The sequence below is a fragment of the Leptidea sinapis genome, chromosome 21 (genome assembly GCF_905404315.1).
Source record: "Leptidea sinapis chromosome 21, ilLepSina1.1, whole genome shotgun sequence".
In the NCBI taxonomy this organism is placed as follows: Eukaryota; Metazoa; Arthropoda; class Insecta; order Lepidoptera; family Pieridae; genus Leptidea; species Leptidea sinapis.
Window position 1 is genome coordinate 10895064 of NC_066285.1, and position 17532 is coordinate 10912595.

Sequence of the window (17532 nt, forward strand, 5' to 3'; positions counted from 1 at the left end):
TGTTAAAGTACTTAGGTAATAGTTTTATTAATACGCTTTTTTAGAAAATTTTACCAAAAAATTAAAAATAAAGAATAGTTAAAAAAAACTAAGAAGCACGCTTTATATAAAATTCAACTAAAAAAATAGAAAATAAATTTTAATAAATTTAAATTGAAAATGAAAATGGTGTAAAAAAATATATTTTATTGTAAAAAAAAGCGTGTTGTTGTGTTAATAATATTATAAAAAGAACCCCACGCTTTTTTTACTTGTTTTTGTGTACATTTTCATTTTAGTTCATTTTACGAGTGGAAACCTAATTGTATTCCATTTGATCGTTTGCTTACAAAAACTGAACAAACAAAAACTGAAGTACAAACATTTGTAAGATTATATTATATTATCACCTGGTGTACCTTTATCTAAACTCGACCAAAAGTAATTGAAACTCTGACCGTTCAATATGATAGATGACTTTATGATTTAATTAAACTGCTTGCATAAATATGCTGGTTGTGTCCATGATTTGCATAATATTACGTAAAGTTGTCAGTCCCTAATATCAAATTATTTGAACTGTTATTCTAAAATCTTAGTTGCCAAACAATCAGAGGAGAAGTAGAACTTGAACTAGCCTACAAGTGTCGGAGAAATTAACTTTTAATGCGTAAGTATCTATTGTACTTATTGTTAATCGCTTGAAATGTCAGTGTTGGTCTTTTTTTTATGGAATAGGAGGACAAACGAGCGTACGGGTCACCTGTTGTTAAGTGATCACCGCAGCCCACATTCTCTTGCAACACCAGAGGAATCACAGCGTTGCCGGCCCTTAAGGAAGGTGTACGCGCTTTTTTTGAAGGTACCCATGTCGTATCGTCCCGGAAACACCGCACATTCCACATCATTCCACAGCTTTGTAGTAGTTGGAAGAAAGCTCCTTGAAAACCGCTCTGTGGAGGACCGCCACACATCCAGATGGTGGGGATGATATCCTAACTTGTGGCGTGTCGTGCGAAGGTGGAATTCGGCGGCAGGAATCAGGTTAAACAGCTCTTCGGAACACCCCGTGATAAATGCGGTAGAAGACACACAATGAAGCGACTTCTCTACGCAACGCCAAGTGATCCAGCCGTTCACAGAGCACTGGGTCCCCGACAATTCAAGCTGCTCTGCGTTGCACGCGGTCAAATGGATCGAGCTGATACTGGGGTGCGCCAGACCAGAGATGACAGCAATACTCCATGTGAGGCCGGACCTGCGCTTTGTAGAGCGCTAGAATGTGGGCCGGCTTGAACTATTGCCGTGCTCTATTTATGACGCCCAGTTTCTTTGAAGCCAGTTTGGCTTTGCCCTCCAGATGACCACGAAATTGGCAATCGCTCAAGATTTCGAGACCCAGTATTCCGATACTAGGCGAGGCTTTAAGGGAAGTGTTGTCGAAGAGCGGTGATACGACAAATGGGGTTTTTTTATCATATCCAACTGATTTTTTATCGGATCGATTTAAGTCTACAAAATATTGAGCCATAGATACAGTGTACTACGCAAATCAGAAGATTTTTATAATTGAGGTTTATAGGAGAGAAAGGGAACTCGAAGATATAATTCTCCGAAGGCTGGCGATCTACAAAGCTATTTTCACTTTGGACGCAGTAACACGAAATAAAGAACCAAAGCTCAAGCCAAACCACTAAAGGTAATTGTAACATAATAAAAAACACATCAGATCTATTACTTTGTGTAAATCAATAATAATAAATCAATAAATATCGGAAAAAGAAGGCCGTATGTCCATACGGCCTTCTTATCCCCATACGATTTTCTTATAGATATAGCCCTGTTTGTTTTCCTAATAAAATAAAATAAAAGTAAATAAAAAAACATTGCGTGCGCACAAAGTGCACATGTCAGAAGTGAAACCTGCATGGTGCATGAACCTCTAAACTGCATAATATGAATTCCTGTTACGTGTTGCTAGGATGACACAGTGATTTCAACCGCTATGAAAGACATTCCTACCACCACTAATATATATAATAATATGTTCTCCTGGTATCTATGTAGTAATACGTCGCGCCATACTTAAGACAATCTCTTCTTTAACTATGATCGCCTGGTACCAAAACATTGTATTATGCTTCCTATCTCATTATCTCCCCATGTTAAAGATTATGAATTGATGTGACTGCTCTTTTTACTCTCGCTTTTTCGTTTCATCGACTTTCAAATCACAACGATGATAAAGAAGTTTTCATTTATGTATGTATTCATAGTATGCATATTTCGGTCTCATTCTTTGCCGGATTCATCCTACACATTTTTGTATTTGTGTCTCTTACCTGTCGTTTTTTCCGTTGCATCCGGTTTGAAATCACAACGATTCTAAAGAAGTTTCACTTCAATAATAAGATAATAATAAATAAGAGTTTCTCTTATAGTCTACGAATGCACATAAGTTGTTTTATGATAATTATTTTTAAAGTAATACAAAATAACTGAATATATATTAATTATCTTCATCTTCATCTCGTCACTCCTCCTTCCTGTGAAAGATTTGCTGAATGTCAAATTTTACACACATCTTCGGTGGAAACGAATAAGAGGGACATTCTATTCTGATATTCTTAAGAATTTCTGTAGGTGGTCGATTACGAATCTAATGTGGATGAAGTCGCAGGAACATCACATAATCTTAATACATATCAAGTTTTATTAATATCGTTTTTGAGTAATAAAATAACATACAAGCAAAAAGACAAAAATGTCAAAAATCGTAATTTAATAAAAAAAAACATGTAATGACAAATAGTTCCAACAAATTTATATATAAAAGTATAGATAAGAAACTTTTGAGCAATATTTAAAAATTTAACAGCAGGCGTAGGTATTTCTAACTTTTTTTGAAAACCTATTGTAGAAGCACTCTTACTACCACAAAAATACTGACGAGTAGGCACAAAAAGTTTGTTGGTACCTGGTACTCATATTATGATTTTCACAATTTCAAGACAATTTATGAAAGATTCAATATATATTTTCTTAAAGATATCCTAGGAACTAAATTACAAATAGCGTGAGAAGCTCTCTTCCTAACATCATATTATTATCAGCTGCATTATCGCAATAGCATTTCAACATTTCACAAAAACCCCATATGTGGTAAAACTCTATTGCATCAATTGAATTTGGTCACAGTGTTTAAACAGTGGTTAATACAATTAAATAAATCTTAACTCAAAAAACATTATATTTTTTTAAGTACATAAAACATCAATCAATGTGTCACAATCAAGTTAATTTGAATCAAAATGTTGTTCACCACTTCGTGGTTGGTTCATGACTCGCTCATGATTACGTACTGGGGATTACAGATTTTGTACAAAGGATTAATTTATATCAGTGTTATCTGAAAACAAATTGAAACGCTTGCATATTATGATAACAATAATGATTAATATCATATTTAGTGCTTAGTGTGTTATGAAAATCTTTAATGTGACCTTCCTTAAATAAACTTTATTCGTCCAATGGGGTACCAAAACCAATTTTATCGATGGCGAACAGACAATCCGGACGACTAACTCGGATGTGTATGTTGTGCTGACATAGGATAATGCCTGTATTCTGTAGTTGACGGTGCTGCGTCGCGTTTTAAAAATGGAGGAATTCGAGGAAACGTATGTTTCAGATAATTCATACCACATGCGTCAAGACAACGGCATATGCTGGGTAGTGAAATATTTATGGACAGAAAATAACTGTGTGAATTTCATGCGAGTTTCACCCTACTCGTACTGTTTTAGTATCTGTTTGATAAATATTTTAGTATATCTTCTTCGTTTGATGTTTTCAATGGATTTCAGATTGAGCTATGACTGATGCAGTCGAATGCTTTGTTAGAATCGATAAACGCAGCACATAATGGCTTATTTTATCTATTAATCTTTTCTGTTATTTGGCCCACAGCTTGTATGCCCACTGGTTGTAAGGTTTCAGTTTACGTTTAATAATCATTCAAAACACGGTTAAGTATTTATACATTGAATATACTTATCAACAAGCCTATATCATCGCCTGCGCAGGCGTGTCTCATACTGATCACGTATCTTGCCCGATGCTTGCCAGGTCTACATCACGCCCATATTAATACAAATTAGTAATCAATTAAGATATGAATTTTAAGATTGTAGATTGCTTAGCTGTTTAATTAAGTACTATTGAATTAGATGAAAGGATGATGTTGTAGATAGAAAAAGAGAAATAACAGAATAAAAAGGTAGCAGGAGCGACTTGGATGAGGAAAGAAAGAGAAAGATCTTTGGAGAGAACACTTGGGGAGGCCTATGCTGGAACGCAATACAATTAAGAAACCAAAGTGTAAAATATAAAGGTCAAGTTTGTGCATTGCATTGTGCACTTTATAAAAAACCAAATTTTTCTTGTCACGTTTGGCACCTATCCCAGTGATACCTCGCCGAGTATCGCAATACTGGGTCTCAAAATCTAGCGATTTCCAATTCCACATTTTCTGAATAGCAATGCCAGATTGGCTTGGATGAAACTGGGCGTTACTAATAGAGCAAAAATATTTGAGCACTCTCTATTAAGCGCAGGTCGGGCCACTTATGATGTTTTGTATACGATAGTACTAAATTGAACCAATTGGCCATATGCAGCGGACACCATGCACGTTGTAAGCGGCACGACCACTTGGGCCTGCGTAGACATCTCTTTATTGTGTGGTTGCCTCCACAAACAGAACTTTTGAAACATATATTTGACCTGATATATACTGCATATAGATAAGCTTCAAACTTAAATATCACCCTCACCATTTGGATGTATGGCATGTGTGTACAGTGTGTGCGGTGTTTACAGGATGATACAACAAAATACTGTCTTACGACTCCTGTTATTTCTCGTGTGTTGCAAGAAATCACTTATAAACTTATTCAATTAATTATGGCAATACTAAAGAACCTACGTAAATTTTCCATTGATAACGGATTACTAAACGTATTTTCTATGTACTAGTATTTTTTTATATTTTATGAAAGATGTCGTTCTCAAGCAAATTACCAAATCAGTATCAATGAGCGTCGTTTTCGATTTAAAAAAAGTATCTATCAAGTATATTATGTTCCGATAGCGTTTTCAGTTTAGGCAACGGAAAGAAAATGGGTTGAAAATACATAATATAGTACGATTTCTCTTTGAAAGAATATTTAGTTTAGTTCTAGAATCTCGAGAAAATCTCATATAATTATGGGAGCCTAACATTAAGTAAGTAAGTCACGTAAGCGTTGCGTTAGTTTATCCTCCTCATCCATAAATAAAAAAAATCTCTTTACCGATATGGTTTGATTGTCTAAGCTTATGTTAAATGTTGGGTGTTGCCTTACCAGCCTTTTTGACTTAAGTTCAAAGAGTGGTTTAGAGAGAACCTTTGGTTATATGTTTTATAATTATAATAATATAATTATAAAACATAAACCAGGTCATTCAAATATTGCTTATTTGAATAAAGATCAAAATGCTGGGCTAAATATTGCAAATACTGCTGATATGGGACGGATTTACTTTGATACTCTGGTTCCTTGCAGGCTACTTCAGTTGATGCTGGGGCTACTATATCTATATTTACTACCGACATTAGCAAATGTTACAATTAATATCGTCTGAGCTAGACTTACATCTTAATGCACTTTGATTTGATGATAAGACAAGTCTTTGGATTCCATAAGCATGGAGATTTCGCAAAGTATTATTTCCACCTCTTAATAGAAAAACCAGAAATCCAAATGTATTTTTAGAGACTGGCCTTACTTATAATGATAATTCCTCACACCTTACCGAATGAAATAAGTAGATTAACTGAACAAAATAGCGCGGTTAACAAAGTAGAAAGGTTAACCAATATAGATTTTCTACAATAAAATCTGGGTACCTACTGAGAAGAGTGTCAAGAATATGAGATCTTCAATTAAAGGGTTGTTGCGCGTTTTCATATATATCGAAACTCGTAAATAAAGGACAGAATCAGATAACATGTATAGGTAAAGGCGTTTAAATGCTCACTACAGAATTTTGGATGTTTAACATATTTGATCGCGGACAAGAGCTATCACTTCCGGTATCGTAATAGGAACATTGACACTTAGGTTACAATTTTGATTTTAATATTAGAATTTTAATGCTAAGCTTTTATTCATACTTTTCGATGACAATTTTGATAGCTATTTTATATATAACTACATATATGGATTATGACTTGTCAACTCAGATTTCGTGAACGCGCGGAATAGCTGTCTCTTACGGCCCAATATTCAGTCAACCTCTTACTTGAGATAAAAATCATAACTATCGTTGACTTTTCTGTCCCAATAAACTTATCGACGGTAACTCACCTTATCCGTACACACTGTCTGTCAATGGAACGACGTATAGCTTACCAGCGAAAGAAGTTTGTATGGAAATTTCAATTCACGCCTCCTAATAAAAGGCGATAAGAATGACTTATCGGGTATATTGGGACAGCTTCAGATTATTGACCGCTAATTACTGACAGTAGAAGGTAGTAATCTATCTCTATCTGTAGATAGTATATTAGGAACGGCCGTTAAACGAGTTCAAGAGTGATATTTGAATAAGGTAAAGTTAAGCAACTGAGTTTTATTAAACTCAGTTTGAAGTGTTATTGGTGAAATCAGGGTTTCTTTTATGTTCCTTTTTTCCATTTGTGGTACAAAACCATAATCCTCTATCATAAAATAAATTTTGTCAAAATATAATAAAAGAAAGATTTTTAATGTTTTATTTCGTAAAATATGAGAAGTTAAGATAAAATAAAATAGCTGATTCCAATTTAAAGTCTGAAATCGAATCAGGGAAATAATCGAGTATTCGTGCCGCGCTTGTTAATGACTTCTTCCAGTTAATTAGTGATATCAGGCTTTCAAATGAATAAATTTTGCCTTGATTTATTGTTCCAATTTACTTTCAGGTTTTATATATAAACAAAAAAATAAGTGTGTGCGTGTGTGTGGCAAGTCACTCTAGGTAGAAGTGAAACTTCTAAAAGGTTCCTGATGAAAAATACATTGAAAAGTATTGAAAAAATAAACAGAACACTTCATGAGTACTTCTTGTACTGAGGCCGAGAACGTGTAATGTATTCTGAACGTGTATCTCATTCTCTCGCAGGAAGAATCTTATACATTCACCTGTTTGTGTCTCTACCGTCTCGCTTTTTCGTTTCATCGAGTTTCAAATCACAACGATTCTAAAGATGATCTTCAAAACCTTGTGTCCTTAACAGAAAACATAAGCAGCAACTTTTCTATACAAACTTTCTTGACTCTTTTTTCTTTTTCATTTGACTTTGACTTAGAATGCGATTGCGTCGTACTGTCCCAAGACACAATATACTCTCTTTAGTTTAGTACTCTTGAAGTGCCGAGGAACTAAAGTAATTAACAAATTAAAACACATAATTATTATGTCGTTCTCTTCCATGCCCAACGCCATTCTAAACATGACGTCTGAAGATGCTCCTAAAACTGGTAAAGTAGTATATCCCGTGAATCGCAACTGCTGTTTGTTGAGAGCTAAGTTCTTTTTTATTGCAATTTTCGCTTAAGACGCTTTTGATTAGACGAATCTTATTTGATTTGATTGGAGCCTTAAAGATTTTCTCAAAAGCGATATGAATATACCCATGAAAACTAAAGTCATGAACACCTGCCTGCTCCTCCTCACCTCATTAACAAACGCCTGTCAAACTTGGAAATTCACCAAAAAAACAAAAAATAAAATTACATCGTGCCAAAGGAGTATGGAGAGAAGCATCTTGAAAATTAAGAAAATCCAAAAGATCCGCCACACTGCTATAAGACAAAGAACCAAAGTCATATATTATATCAATATAATATATTAATATTTTTAATTTAAATCTAATATTCATCTAAGTATCTATATATCACGTTATTTATATCTTATATCTTTAAACGAGCAATTCTTGTATATATATATATATATATATATATATATATATATATATATATATATAATCTGAATCTCGGAAACGGCTCCAACGATTTTCATAAAATTAAGTATGCAGGGGATTTCGGGGGTGATAAATCGATCTAGTTAGGTTTCAATTTAAAAAAAATTGTTTTATCCATGTTTGAATGAGAAACAGCTACAATAACATTAGAATACAAAGGTAAATTTCGCCACTATATACAAGACTATTATAGCTCAGATGGGACATTGGGTGATCCGGAAAGCAGAAGACCCCGGTTCGAATCCAGATGTCGTATTAGTTTTTTTTTTGTTCAAGTTTTGTACATTCTTAAAAATCCAAGCAAGGCTCGGTCGTCCGGATATTATTATTTTTATACCAAGTTGTGTTACGTAGGTACCTTACTAATATTTTTAAAACACACTTCACACCATGACCTTAACCTTATTATTTTTAACGTTCTTTTTAAATGCATTAAAATAAGCTAAATAAATTGTATCTACTAATAACTTTGCATGCACATTGTTTTTTGAAAAATTGTACTAGATTTAAGCAAGAAATAAAAGGCTTTTTATTTTATTTTTTATTTTTATTTATTATTTATATTTGATTTGATTTTGCTGTCCATGATCTGCTGACGAAAAAAAGAAATAGTTATAAGATTATAAGTTTATAAGACTAATAACGGCTGAGAATCTGGATCAATATGGCTGTGATCATTGTCCTCTGAACCGACTTCGTTATCATATATGTCACATATTACACTATCCTGCAATGAGTAAGACCCCATTCTGAAATAATTATGGATCTATATCCACATACTTTAGTTACAATAAATATGTCCATCAACATTCAATGTAACAGGAATGTTATAAACATTTATATGTTACACATACAAAGTTACCAGCTGGAGGCTTCTTTGCACAGGATGCCGGCTAGATTATGGGTACCACAACGGCGCCTATTTCTGCCGTGAAGCAGTAATGTGTAAGTATTACTGTGTAAGTATTACTGTGTATCGGTCTGAAGGGCGCCGTAGCTAGTGAAATTACTGGGCAAATGAGACTTAACATCTTATGTCTCAAAGTGACGTGCGCAGATGTGCAGTGCCGCTCAGAATTTTTGGGGTTTTTCAAGAATCTTGAGCGACACTGCATTGTAATGGGCAAGGCGTATCAATTACCATCAGCTGAACGTCCTGCTCGTCTCGTCCCTTATTTTCAAAAAAAGCCCCACTGACTTCAAATCCTTACTCTCCTTTGTTAATTCCCCTTTTGTTTATATTTTATGTTCATTCATTAACCAAAATAATATAAAACTTTAGTTTGTTTGTCTTTTAACCAACTAACCCTTTGTATATATTGTGTGTGCCTTTTTTTGTTTTAGTTACATCAACAGTGTTCTTTGCAGTGAATAATCTCAGTAGTAACAAATTTCATAGTTTATAAAGACCTTGTTTATTCATGAAGCCATATATAGCAGCGTTGATTAATATACACTCGTCATTGGCGAAATCTAAAAGGATACGCCATCGCGCTAAACAAGAATAATAATAATAATACACATATGAAAAGAAAAATATGCTTTGGTAACAATATAACTATAAACTAAATCATTCACTTCCTATGTTTCGACGAGAACAACACATTTTTTTTCACTTTTAATCTTAAATTAAGGATCGGTCTCTGTAGCGCAAACTAGATAAATAACTTCCGTGAAAAACTATCTAAGTGGTGTTGAAAACAGCATCAAAATCCGTTTCGTAGTTTATGAGTGGCTAGAGGATATTTCAACATACAGACAGAGGAAAGCAACCTGTTTTTTTATACTGTATAAAGATATTATTATGTTATAATCATCTTAAGATTTGTTATCGCAAATACGTATAATACTCGAATCAAATCTGCTCAATCAGGGAATGTTATCAGAGAGTAATTTAAAAAAATCGTAGCAAGTGATATGGTAAGCGTATATAAATAATATGTGCATTGATTTAAGTTAAGTTTATGTTGTAATTCATTGAATCAACATATTCTTCTACACGACCCTACAATGGTTCGACTTGCGTTGCTTATTGCAGCTGCTGTTACGGTAATTTCAGCCTTACCGGCAGAACTTCCAGATCCTGGTGAACTTGTGTACGTTTTGGGTGAAGAAGAGTTTGAAGATTACCTTGACAGGTGGCTTGAAGTTGAAGAAGAAAAATGGGCAGCTAATGCTACAGTAGCTGCTCCTCGAAGTGGTAAGATACTTGTACTTGCATTAATTAAATACAACAAAACTGTTACACATAACGGGTATTCATAAACAAAAAAATTTCAGGTTGTACTTTGCGCGTCAATGGTGATTTCGGACAGCCTCAACCAGTCTTCATCCGCCGCAATACTAATAACTATGTTGCAGCAAATGGAAATTCTGGTCAAGTTCGTCTCAACGCTGGGGAACAAGTTATTGTTTCTTGTACAGGGTCCGGTCGTCTCATTCGACACCCAAACATTGCTGCCAATGTTGCTACAGCTGTGAGTAATACTAAAAGTTAAAGTTTTATAATATGCGATTGATTTAAATGAGACTTTGAAATTATTTAAATAAAACTAATTTTCAGACTGCAACTTGTGTGAATAATAATTTAGTGTCAGGTGCTGGATGGTTGAATGGTAACAGAGCCTTTGGAGGTCTTACTTGTAGCGCACACTCGTATCACGAGGCGCAACAAACTAACGAAAGATGTTTTAATAACAATGTTGTTATTCGGTTGGTATTTTTAAATCAAGTTGAAATATTTCATTAGAATTTAAGTTAAAATTAACAGCTCTAACTATATTATTTATACGTTTATTTTAGGGTTGGCTTCATAGTCAACAATGTCTTCTATCCAATGTATTGGTCTTGCTTCGATAGAAACCGCCTTGAAGTATTATATGTCTGGACACATCAAACCGCAGCGAATGCTGTTCACCAAACCGGTGTTGATCGACCCAGCTGGCTTGGTAAATATTACTTACTATTCTACTTACTATTAATGTTTATTCAGTATTCTAATTTAATTTTTTAAATTTTAGCTGGAAGCCATTTCCCTGGAGTAGCAGTAAACAACCTTTACACGCAAGTATCCCAAAAACAAGCCATCGCTAGAGTAGTTGGCAATGCTTTGGCTGATCGATATGTTACTTCTCACCAATTCTTAGCACGAGGTCACCTTGTGGCTAAGAGTGACAAAGTTTTTGCAACTGGACAACGCGCCACCTTCTGGTTTATCAACGCTGCGCCACAATGGCAGCCATTCAACGCTGGTAACTGGAACTGGTTGGAACAAGTAAGTCTTTGCTTCCAAAAAGTGTCTGTATGATGAAATGAGAGACTCTGCCTTGAGCCATTTTGCCATGAAGTTGAATTTAGGATTATTAGGTTTTAAAAGAGAGCATCGGTGGCAGAAATGCTAGTGCCGTTGTCTCTTATACGGGGACGCCAGTTTGATCCCCACTCATCAAGCATCAATGGATTTTCCGAAAATATTATTATGTACGTTTATTCTACACTAATGGCGTAAAAAACATCGCGAGAAAATCCACATTTGCCCAGAAATTCAGTTGTGATTGAGGTTGACCAGTTCACTGGGTATAAAAAGGCTTGAACTCGAGGCATGTACACGCAATAGACGTCGATGCACAGTAGTCGTGCGGAAAATAGCTTTTACTTTTAGGTTTTCATAAACTCTAAATGAACCAACCAGATAAATACAAATGTCTGTGGATACAGGATAGCAGGATAGAAAACCTATTTGCAGGCAAAGAGATTTACCTGCACTATTATTGAAATAAATGGGTGTGGCCGAATTGACGAAATTGGCCACTCCTTAGTGTATATCAATATTTTTGTGTGTGTGACATTTATTATTATAATAATTGATAGGTATACGAATAATACTAGTTCATATTTTGATCAATGGTGCATATTTCTTGATTAATAATAAGATATAAATTTCATTTATTGTCTTTCTGCAGAATCTTCGCGCTCGTATCGGTGCCGCTGGTTACAACACCGTCGTGTACACTGGAACATTCGGCGTGACTCAGCTAAGAAATGCTAACGGACAATTTGTGGATATCTTCCTTGACCCTGCTACTCGCAGACTTCCAGTCCCCTTGTACTTCTATAAGGTAAACTAGTCTCTAAATAACTGAAACTTTTACTATAAATGATAATTACTTTTCGCACGTTATGAATTGTTGTGACTAGTGACGATACTTTCAAGCTTTCAAGATTTTGGCTTTCAAATAGCCGGCTCCTTTGCACAGGATGCCGGCTAGTTTATGGGTACCACAACGACGCCTATTTCTGCCGTGAAGCAGTAATGTGTAAACATTACTGTGTTTCGGATGAAGGGCGCCGTAGCTAGTGAAATTACTGGGCAAATGAGACTTAACATCTTATGTCTCAAGGTGACGAGCACAATTGTAGTGACGATCAGAATTTTTGGGTTTTTCAAGAATCCTGAGCGGCTCTGCATTGAAATTGTAAAGGCGCATCAATTACCATCAGCTGAATGTCCTGCTCATTTCGTCCCTTATTTTCATAAAAAAAACAAACATAAGCAGTCAGATCTTGCTCTTTCATAAGCAATTTTCAGAAAAAAAAATATTACAATCTTGTTAGAAAAATCTAATTCAGGAATTGATCTCTTATAGGTGGTCTACGACGCCTCCCGTCGTCTGGGCACTGCATTTATCAGCATCAACAATCCTCACTACTCCCTGGCAGAAGCTCGCGCTCTTCAGTTCTGCACGGACCGCTGTCGCAACAATAATGCCTTCAACTGGCTCAACTGGCAACCAGACCGCGTTGACATTGGATACAGTTTCTGCTGCACAGTCGACGACTTCAGAAGAAGAATTGGCCATCTTCCTGCTTTTGCAGTCAATGGCCTGCTATCGTAATAACGATCGTTTAAAATTCACGGATTAAACGTTGTAAAGCAATAATATTTATAGATTATCTGTGAAATTAAAAATTAATTCATATCAATATATTACGCAAAATATCTACATCGCGTTTGTTAATCTTATCGCATTAACTTGTAAATATTGTAGTATATATGAACTAATTGTGATATTAATATATTGTTGACGCCTTTATTAGTTTTGTTTTACTTTTTTGGGTCATATATACTTCATTTTGTAATTTATGGGTAAAATATTTTTTGGATTAAGCACATAGCCTCATTTTGATGGAGCGCTCGCATACAGTGTGGGACATCAATTTACGAGTTGGATCATTAAAGACTAAATAATAAATATATTATTAATTATATAGAGACAACTCTATATTAGTTTAGTGATCCAACTCGTAAAAAAAAGGTTAAAGGAATAACCTTTAATAGCTTTTTTAGTATTGGTTATAAAAATATTTGTTTAGTTAGATACTATCCCATAACATAAAACCTATCTCATATCAGCATATTTTGCCTGCCATCCAACGACCTTTCAAAATAAAATGTTTATCAAAATTAAACCTAAAACTTTTATAATGTTTATTTCTTTATGTAGTTTAATAGACTAATTACCTTAAGGTACATAAATAGAGTTTCATATCTTTATAACTAAATTCCTTTAGTAAATTATAATAATTCAAAGACTTGTGAAACTTTTAGAGGCTCAGTAACATACTTTTAATATTCAAATACGACTCAATACGTAATCGAAAAATTCATTTCAATTCATTGTTCTGTCCCAATAATAAAATAAGACTTAGATAGAGCCTCTTGCTTCTACACAACCGATGAAAACAGGCCAGGTTTATTACTTTAGTGTGCGTGACACGCTACGTCTTACACTAGCGATAAGTGAGTCACATTGTATTAGTGTGCGTGTATTGCTCAAAATACAGGTTAAACGTCAACCTCAATTTTTTTCGATGCTATCACAGCTTTCACAGTCTGATTTTCTCTATAATACGTTTTACAAAAGATTACAATAATAATATTATGTGGCGCACAAAACTATTCTTTATATTTTTAATTTGGATAAAATCTAATTTTAAAGACAAAAATTGAAAGTATTAAACTGCATCTACGTTCTTCTCATATCAATAGTTAATAATGTTGTCCAGAATTTGAATTGAATAGGTATTATTTCAGTTTAATATATTAGATTTTTATTAAGATACAATATTGGTGTTATTGGTGTATTCAGTTACCAACAATCTTATCGACATGTTCATATTGTTTCAATTTGCATTTGATAACAAAGAACCGTGTACCTATTACTATTATGTTATTCTTATTATCTTGTTTTCCATAATCTCACTCTTATCGATCTAAATAAGAACCATCACACTATTATTTCCGGATTTTCAGGCGTATAGCTGCTTTAATTTTGTGGTTTTCTTTCACAGATTCACAAGCAATTGCTTTACAGTAATTACTGTAAATATTAAATGTGTTTTCATTTAGAAATAGTAGTCTGTAGATGCATCAGAATCAATTTTAAAAACGAATTACGAATATATGACTTTCATTACTGTGCCCACTGTACCTTCAGCAGTGTGTCCGGATATTTGATGCATAAAAACGTCGGCAACACTCTTGCGATAGCGTATGACATATGCTCGTTTGCCTTATAACAAGGCAAGATTTCTTGATTAGCTGACATAGGTTCCTGTTGTTTGACAAGAGCACCCGTTACCTATTCAGGGCTAAGGTATCTAAGTCCAAATTCCGTGATGTCCTTGTATGGCACCCTAATAACGAGACGTTGTATAGCATAACAAGTTCAACATCTGTTTCTGAATCAACTTAAGGGCATATGAGTAACTAGATACAGAGATAAAGCGTCATACAACCACTCGAAATGGTTGCACTACTACAATGATCCGGCGCATGTGTTAGTGTCCACTGGCCGTTAGTTGCGTACGCGGCGAGAACTGGAAATAACAGGTTGCCGATCGCACAGAGAGTTTACAATCTCAAGGTTAGCGCGAGACATTTAGAGATACAGAGTATTGTTTTATTAATTGCAATATTCAATATTTACTAAACATAAAAAGTGATATTAAACTTATTATTAACTAGCTGATACCCGCAACTTCGTCCGCGTGCACACATGACTAAGCACGTAGTATATAAAAAATCTTTGTTTCTTAAAACTTTATTAATTTTATATTATTATGTTTGTGTGGAAAAGAGTCATAGGACAGTAGCAAGTATGAAGATGGTTATCATCCATTTAATATCTCAATTCGATTCGATAATTCAAAAATCTTCGAAGGGCTTTGTGGCTGGGTCATGGGGCGGGTCATTCTGGTCCATGTGCGTGAAATGTTGCTTATTTGTGTGACTTGTCAATCCTGTCATAGCGAACTTTACTTTTATTGCTATTAAAAAGCGTATTTATTATTAATTCAAATGTTGAAATAACGTACCTATTTGGATGGACCACGTATTGGGTACAATAGCACTCAACAGCTTTTTTGGATATAAGTACTAAGAACATTTAACTACTCTTGTTTTAACTGAATCAATTTATTCGAAACGTTTGAGTTCTGTCTGTCAAGATCATTTATCTAGTGAACACGTGGAGGTATCCTGTTGAAATTGAAGCTGTGAAAAAATCAACCTTTTACATTAACCTAAAAAAGATACATCTAGAAAAGTTATAGTGCAATATACGTTTGACGCAGAAACGTATATTTCTGCATTCTCAAGAGATACATAAATCAGTCCCAATCTTATTATTTATTCATGCAAAATAATAAATCTATTTAGTAGTTTATATATTTGTGTAGAATAAATAGGCTTTCAGGATAAATAATATAGTTCAATAAAAAAAAACATTTAAAAAATTGTTTCTCAAAAGTTTTTGTTGGAAAGCCATAACTTCCTTAATTATTTATCAAATTAGTTGGTTCAAACACCAATATGAAGTTTTCCGCTATTGACGAAAAATTTACATATCTTTGTGTCTATTAAAAAGATGCGTTATTATAGCTCTAATTGATTTTAAAGGTATCGCTTATTATCTCTTTTCAAGTTAAGACATGACTGTCACGATATATGATTGGCCCATTGCCATTGTAATTTATTACAATTATAATGGCAACAGGTCGTGCATATTTTATTATTTTATTTATTCTTTAGTAGTAATAATATTATATCTATTTTCTTTATAAGATATTGTACACTCATACAGTAGATATATGAGTGTAATAGTTTTTATCTACACCCATGCTTTAAATCCTCTATTAAAGATTCTAAAACAGTTAGCTTATTGTCAACATTAAAAAAGCCAGTCCTTAACATTACATTATCCAAACGAGTGTTGTAATGTTGTACAGAATTTCGTTACAACATTAAGTTAACAGTACCTAAGCTAACTGTTTCAGAATCTTTTATAGAGGATTCATATCATGGCTGTAGATAAAGTCTTGTATGCAACTATTGATAATTTAAGGTATTAAAACACTTATATGATACTATTATCACATTTATAATATAAACCCACATTCGTGTTTTAATACCCCTTATTACACAACAGTTGCATAAATAACTATAACAGCTGGTATATTTTGTAAGGAGCTGATGTCTGAAATAGATTTACATATATTTACATTTTTGGGTTTAAAACTAAATAATTAAGTTAGTATAAGTTCAGTCTAAAAGAATAATTTAAGTTAAGTCTTCAATACCTTTTTTGGCGATGTATACATCATCAGCCGGAACACGTCCACTGCTGGACACAGGCCTCCCCCAAAGATTTCCACGACGATCGGTCCTCATCCAACGTATTCCGGTGATCTTGACCAGATCGTTGGTCCATCTTTTGGGGGGCCTACCAACACTGCGTCTTCCGGTTCGTGGTCGCCATTCGAGGACTTTACTGCCCCAACGGCCATCTGTCCGTCGAACACGTCGAAGTATACGCTTTTACATAATCACAAAAAATGTACAGAGCAAATGTGTTACGAAGTTATTAAGCAAACTTTTTTGTGGAAAAGGTTATTAAAATGATAATTATACCACAGGTTTCGAATGTAACCACCGCCCTCAAGCTATTTAAATAATATTTTTTATAACGAATTTTATTTTAAAGAAAAGTTTCTTGTGCATTCTTCGAGGCTTACATTGTCGAATAGTTAGTTTTTGACGTTCATAAGTGATCTTAAATCCTATACTTTGTATAACAATAATTGAAATTAGTGGAAATTGAAGAAGGTATGGCTGAGATTTTCACAGGGTTGTAAGATTAAGTTTAGTATGTATCGATGTACCTATTTATTATGTCTAACCTAAATGACCTGTCGCTCTCACTCTTTGCCTCAGGCGAAAATGATGTCCGTCACACACAATTGATTTAATATGAATAACGCTAAGCTGGGCTATGTTTTTAGATGTTATTCCTTAAGAATCGATTTTTAGATAAGGCGCAGGGTATGAGAAAAATATAGAGGGTAAAAACCTACTCATCAAATGGCATAGTAACGTTTTTGATGCGCATCATTTCTCGCACACCTTTCACGTTCTTGTATTTCGA

The 17532-nt window shown here is 34.2% G+C and overlaps 1 protein-coding gene across 1 annotated transcript; it reads left to right on the top strand.

Annotated features, from left to right (window-relative positions):
* The first annotated feature begins 10025 nt into the window (after positions 1-10025).
* On the top strand, positions 10026-13140 carry LOC126970643 (uncharacterized). The gene is made up of 7 exons (XM_050816722.1): positions 10026-10247; positions 10328-10524; positions 10611-10759; positions 10850-10995; positions 11068-11321; positions 12010-12165; positions 12694-13140. Exons 1-7 carry the CDS (start codon positions 10058-10060, stop codon positions 12940-12942), a joined length of 1341 nt encoding a protein of 446 aa, XP_050672679.1. The 5' UTR covers positions 10026-10057; the 3' UTR covers positions 12943-13140.
* Positions 13141-17532: the final 4392 nt, after the last annotated feature.

What these genes read in the sequence shown, in the direction of transcription:
- LOC126970643 (XM_050816722.1), top strand. Translation starts at nt 10,058, where the DNA reads ATGGTTCGACTTGCGTTGCTTATTGCAGCTGCTGTTACGGTAATTTCA. An exon ending in AATAACAATGTTGTTATTCG is followed by an intron (nt 10,760 to 10,849) that starts GTTGGTATTTTT and finishes CGTTTATTTTAG; the next exon opens with GGTTGGCTTCATAGTCAACA. An exon ending in ACTGGAACTGGTTGGAACAA is followed by an intron (nt 11,322 to 12,009) that starts GTAAGTCTTTGC and finishes GTCTTTCTGCAG; the next exon opens with AATCTTCGCGCTCGTATCGG.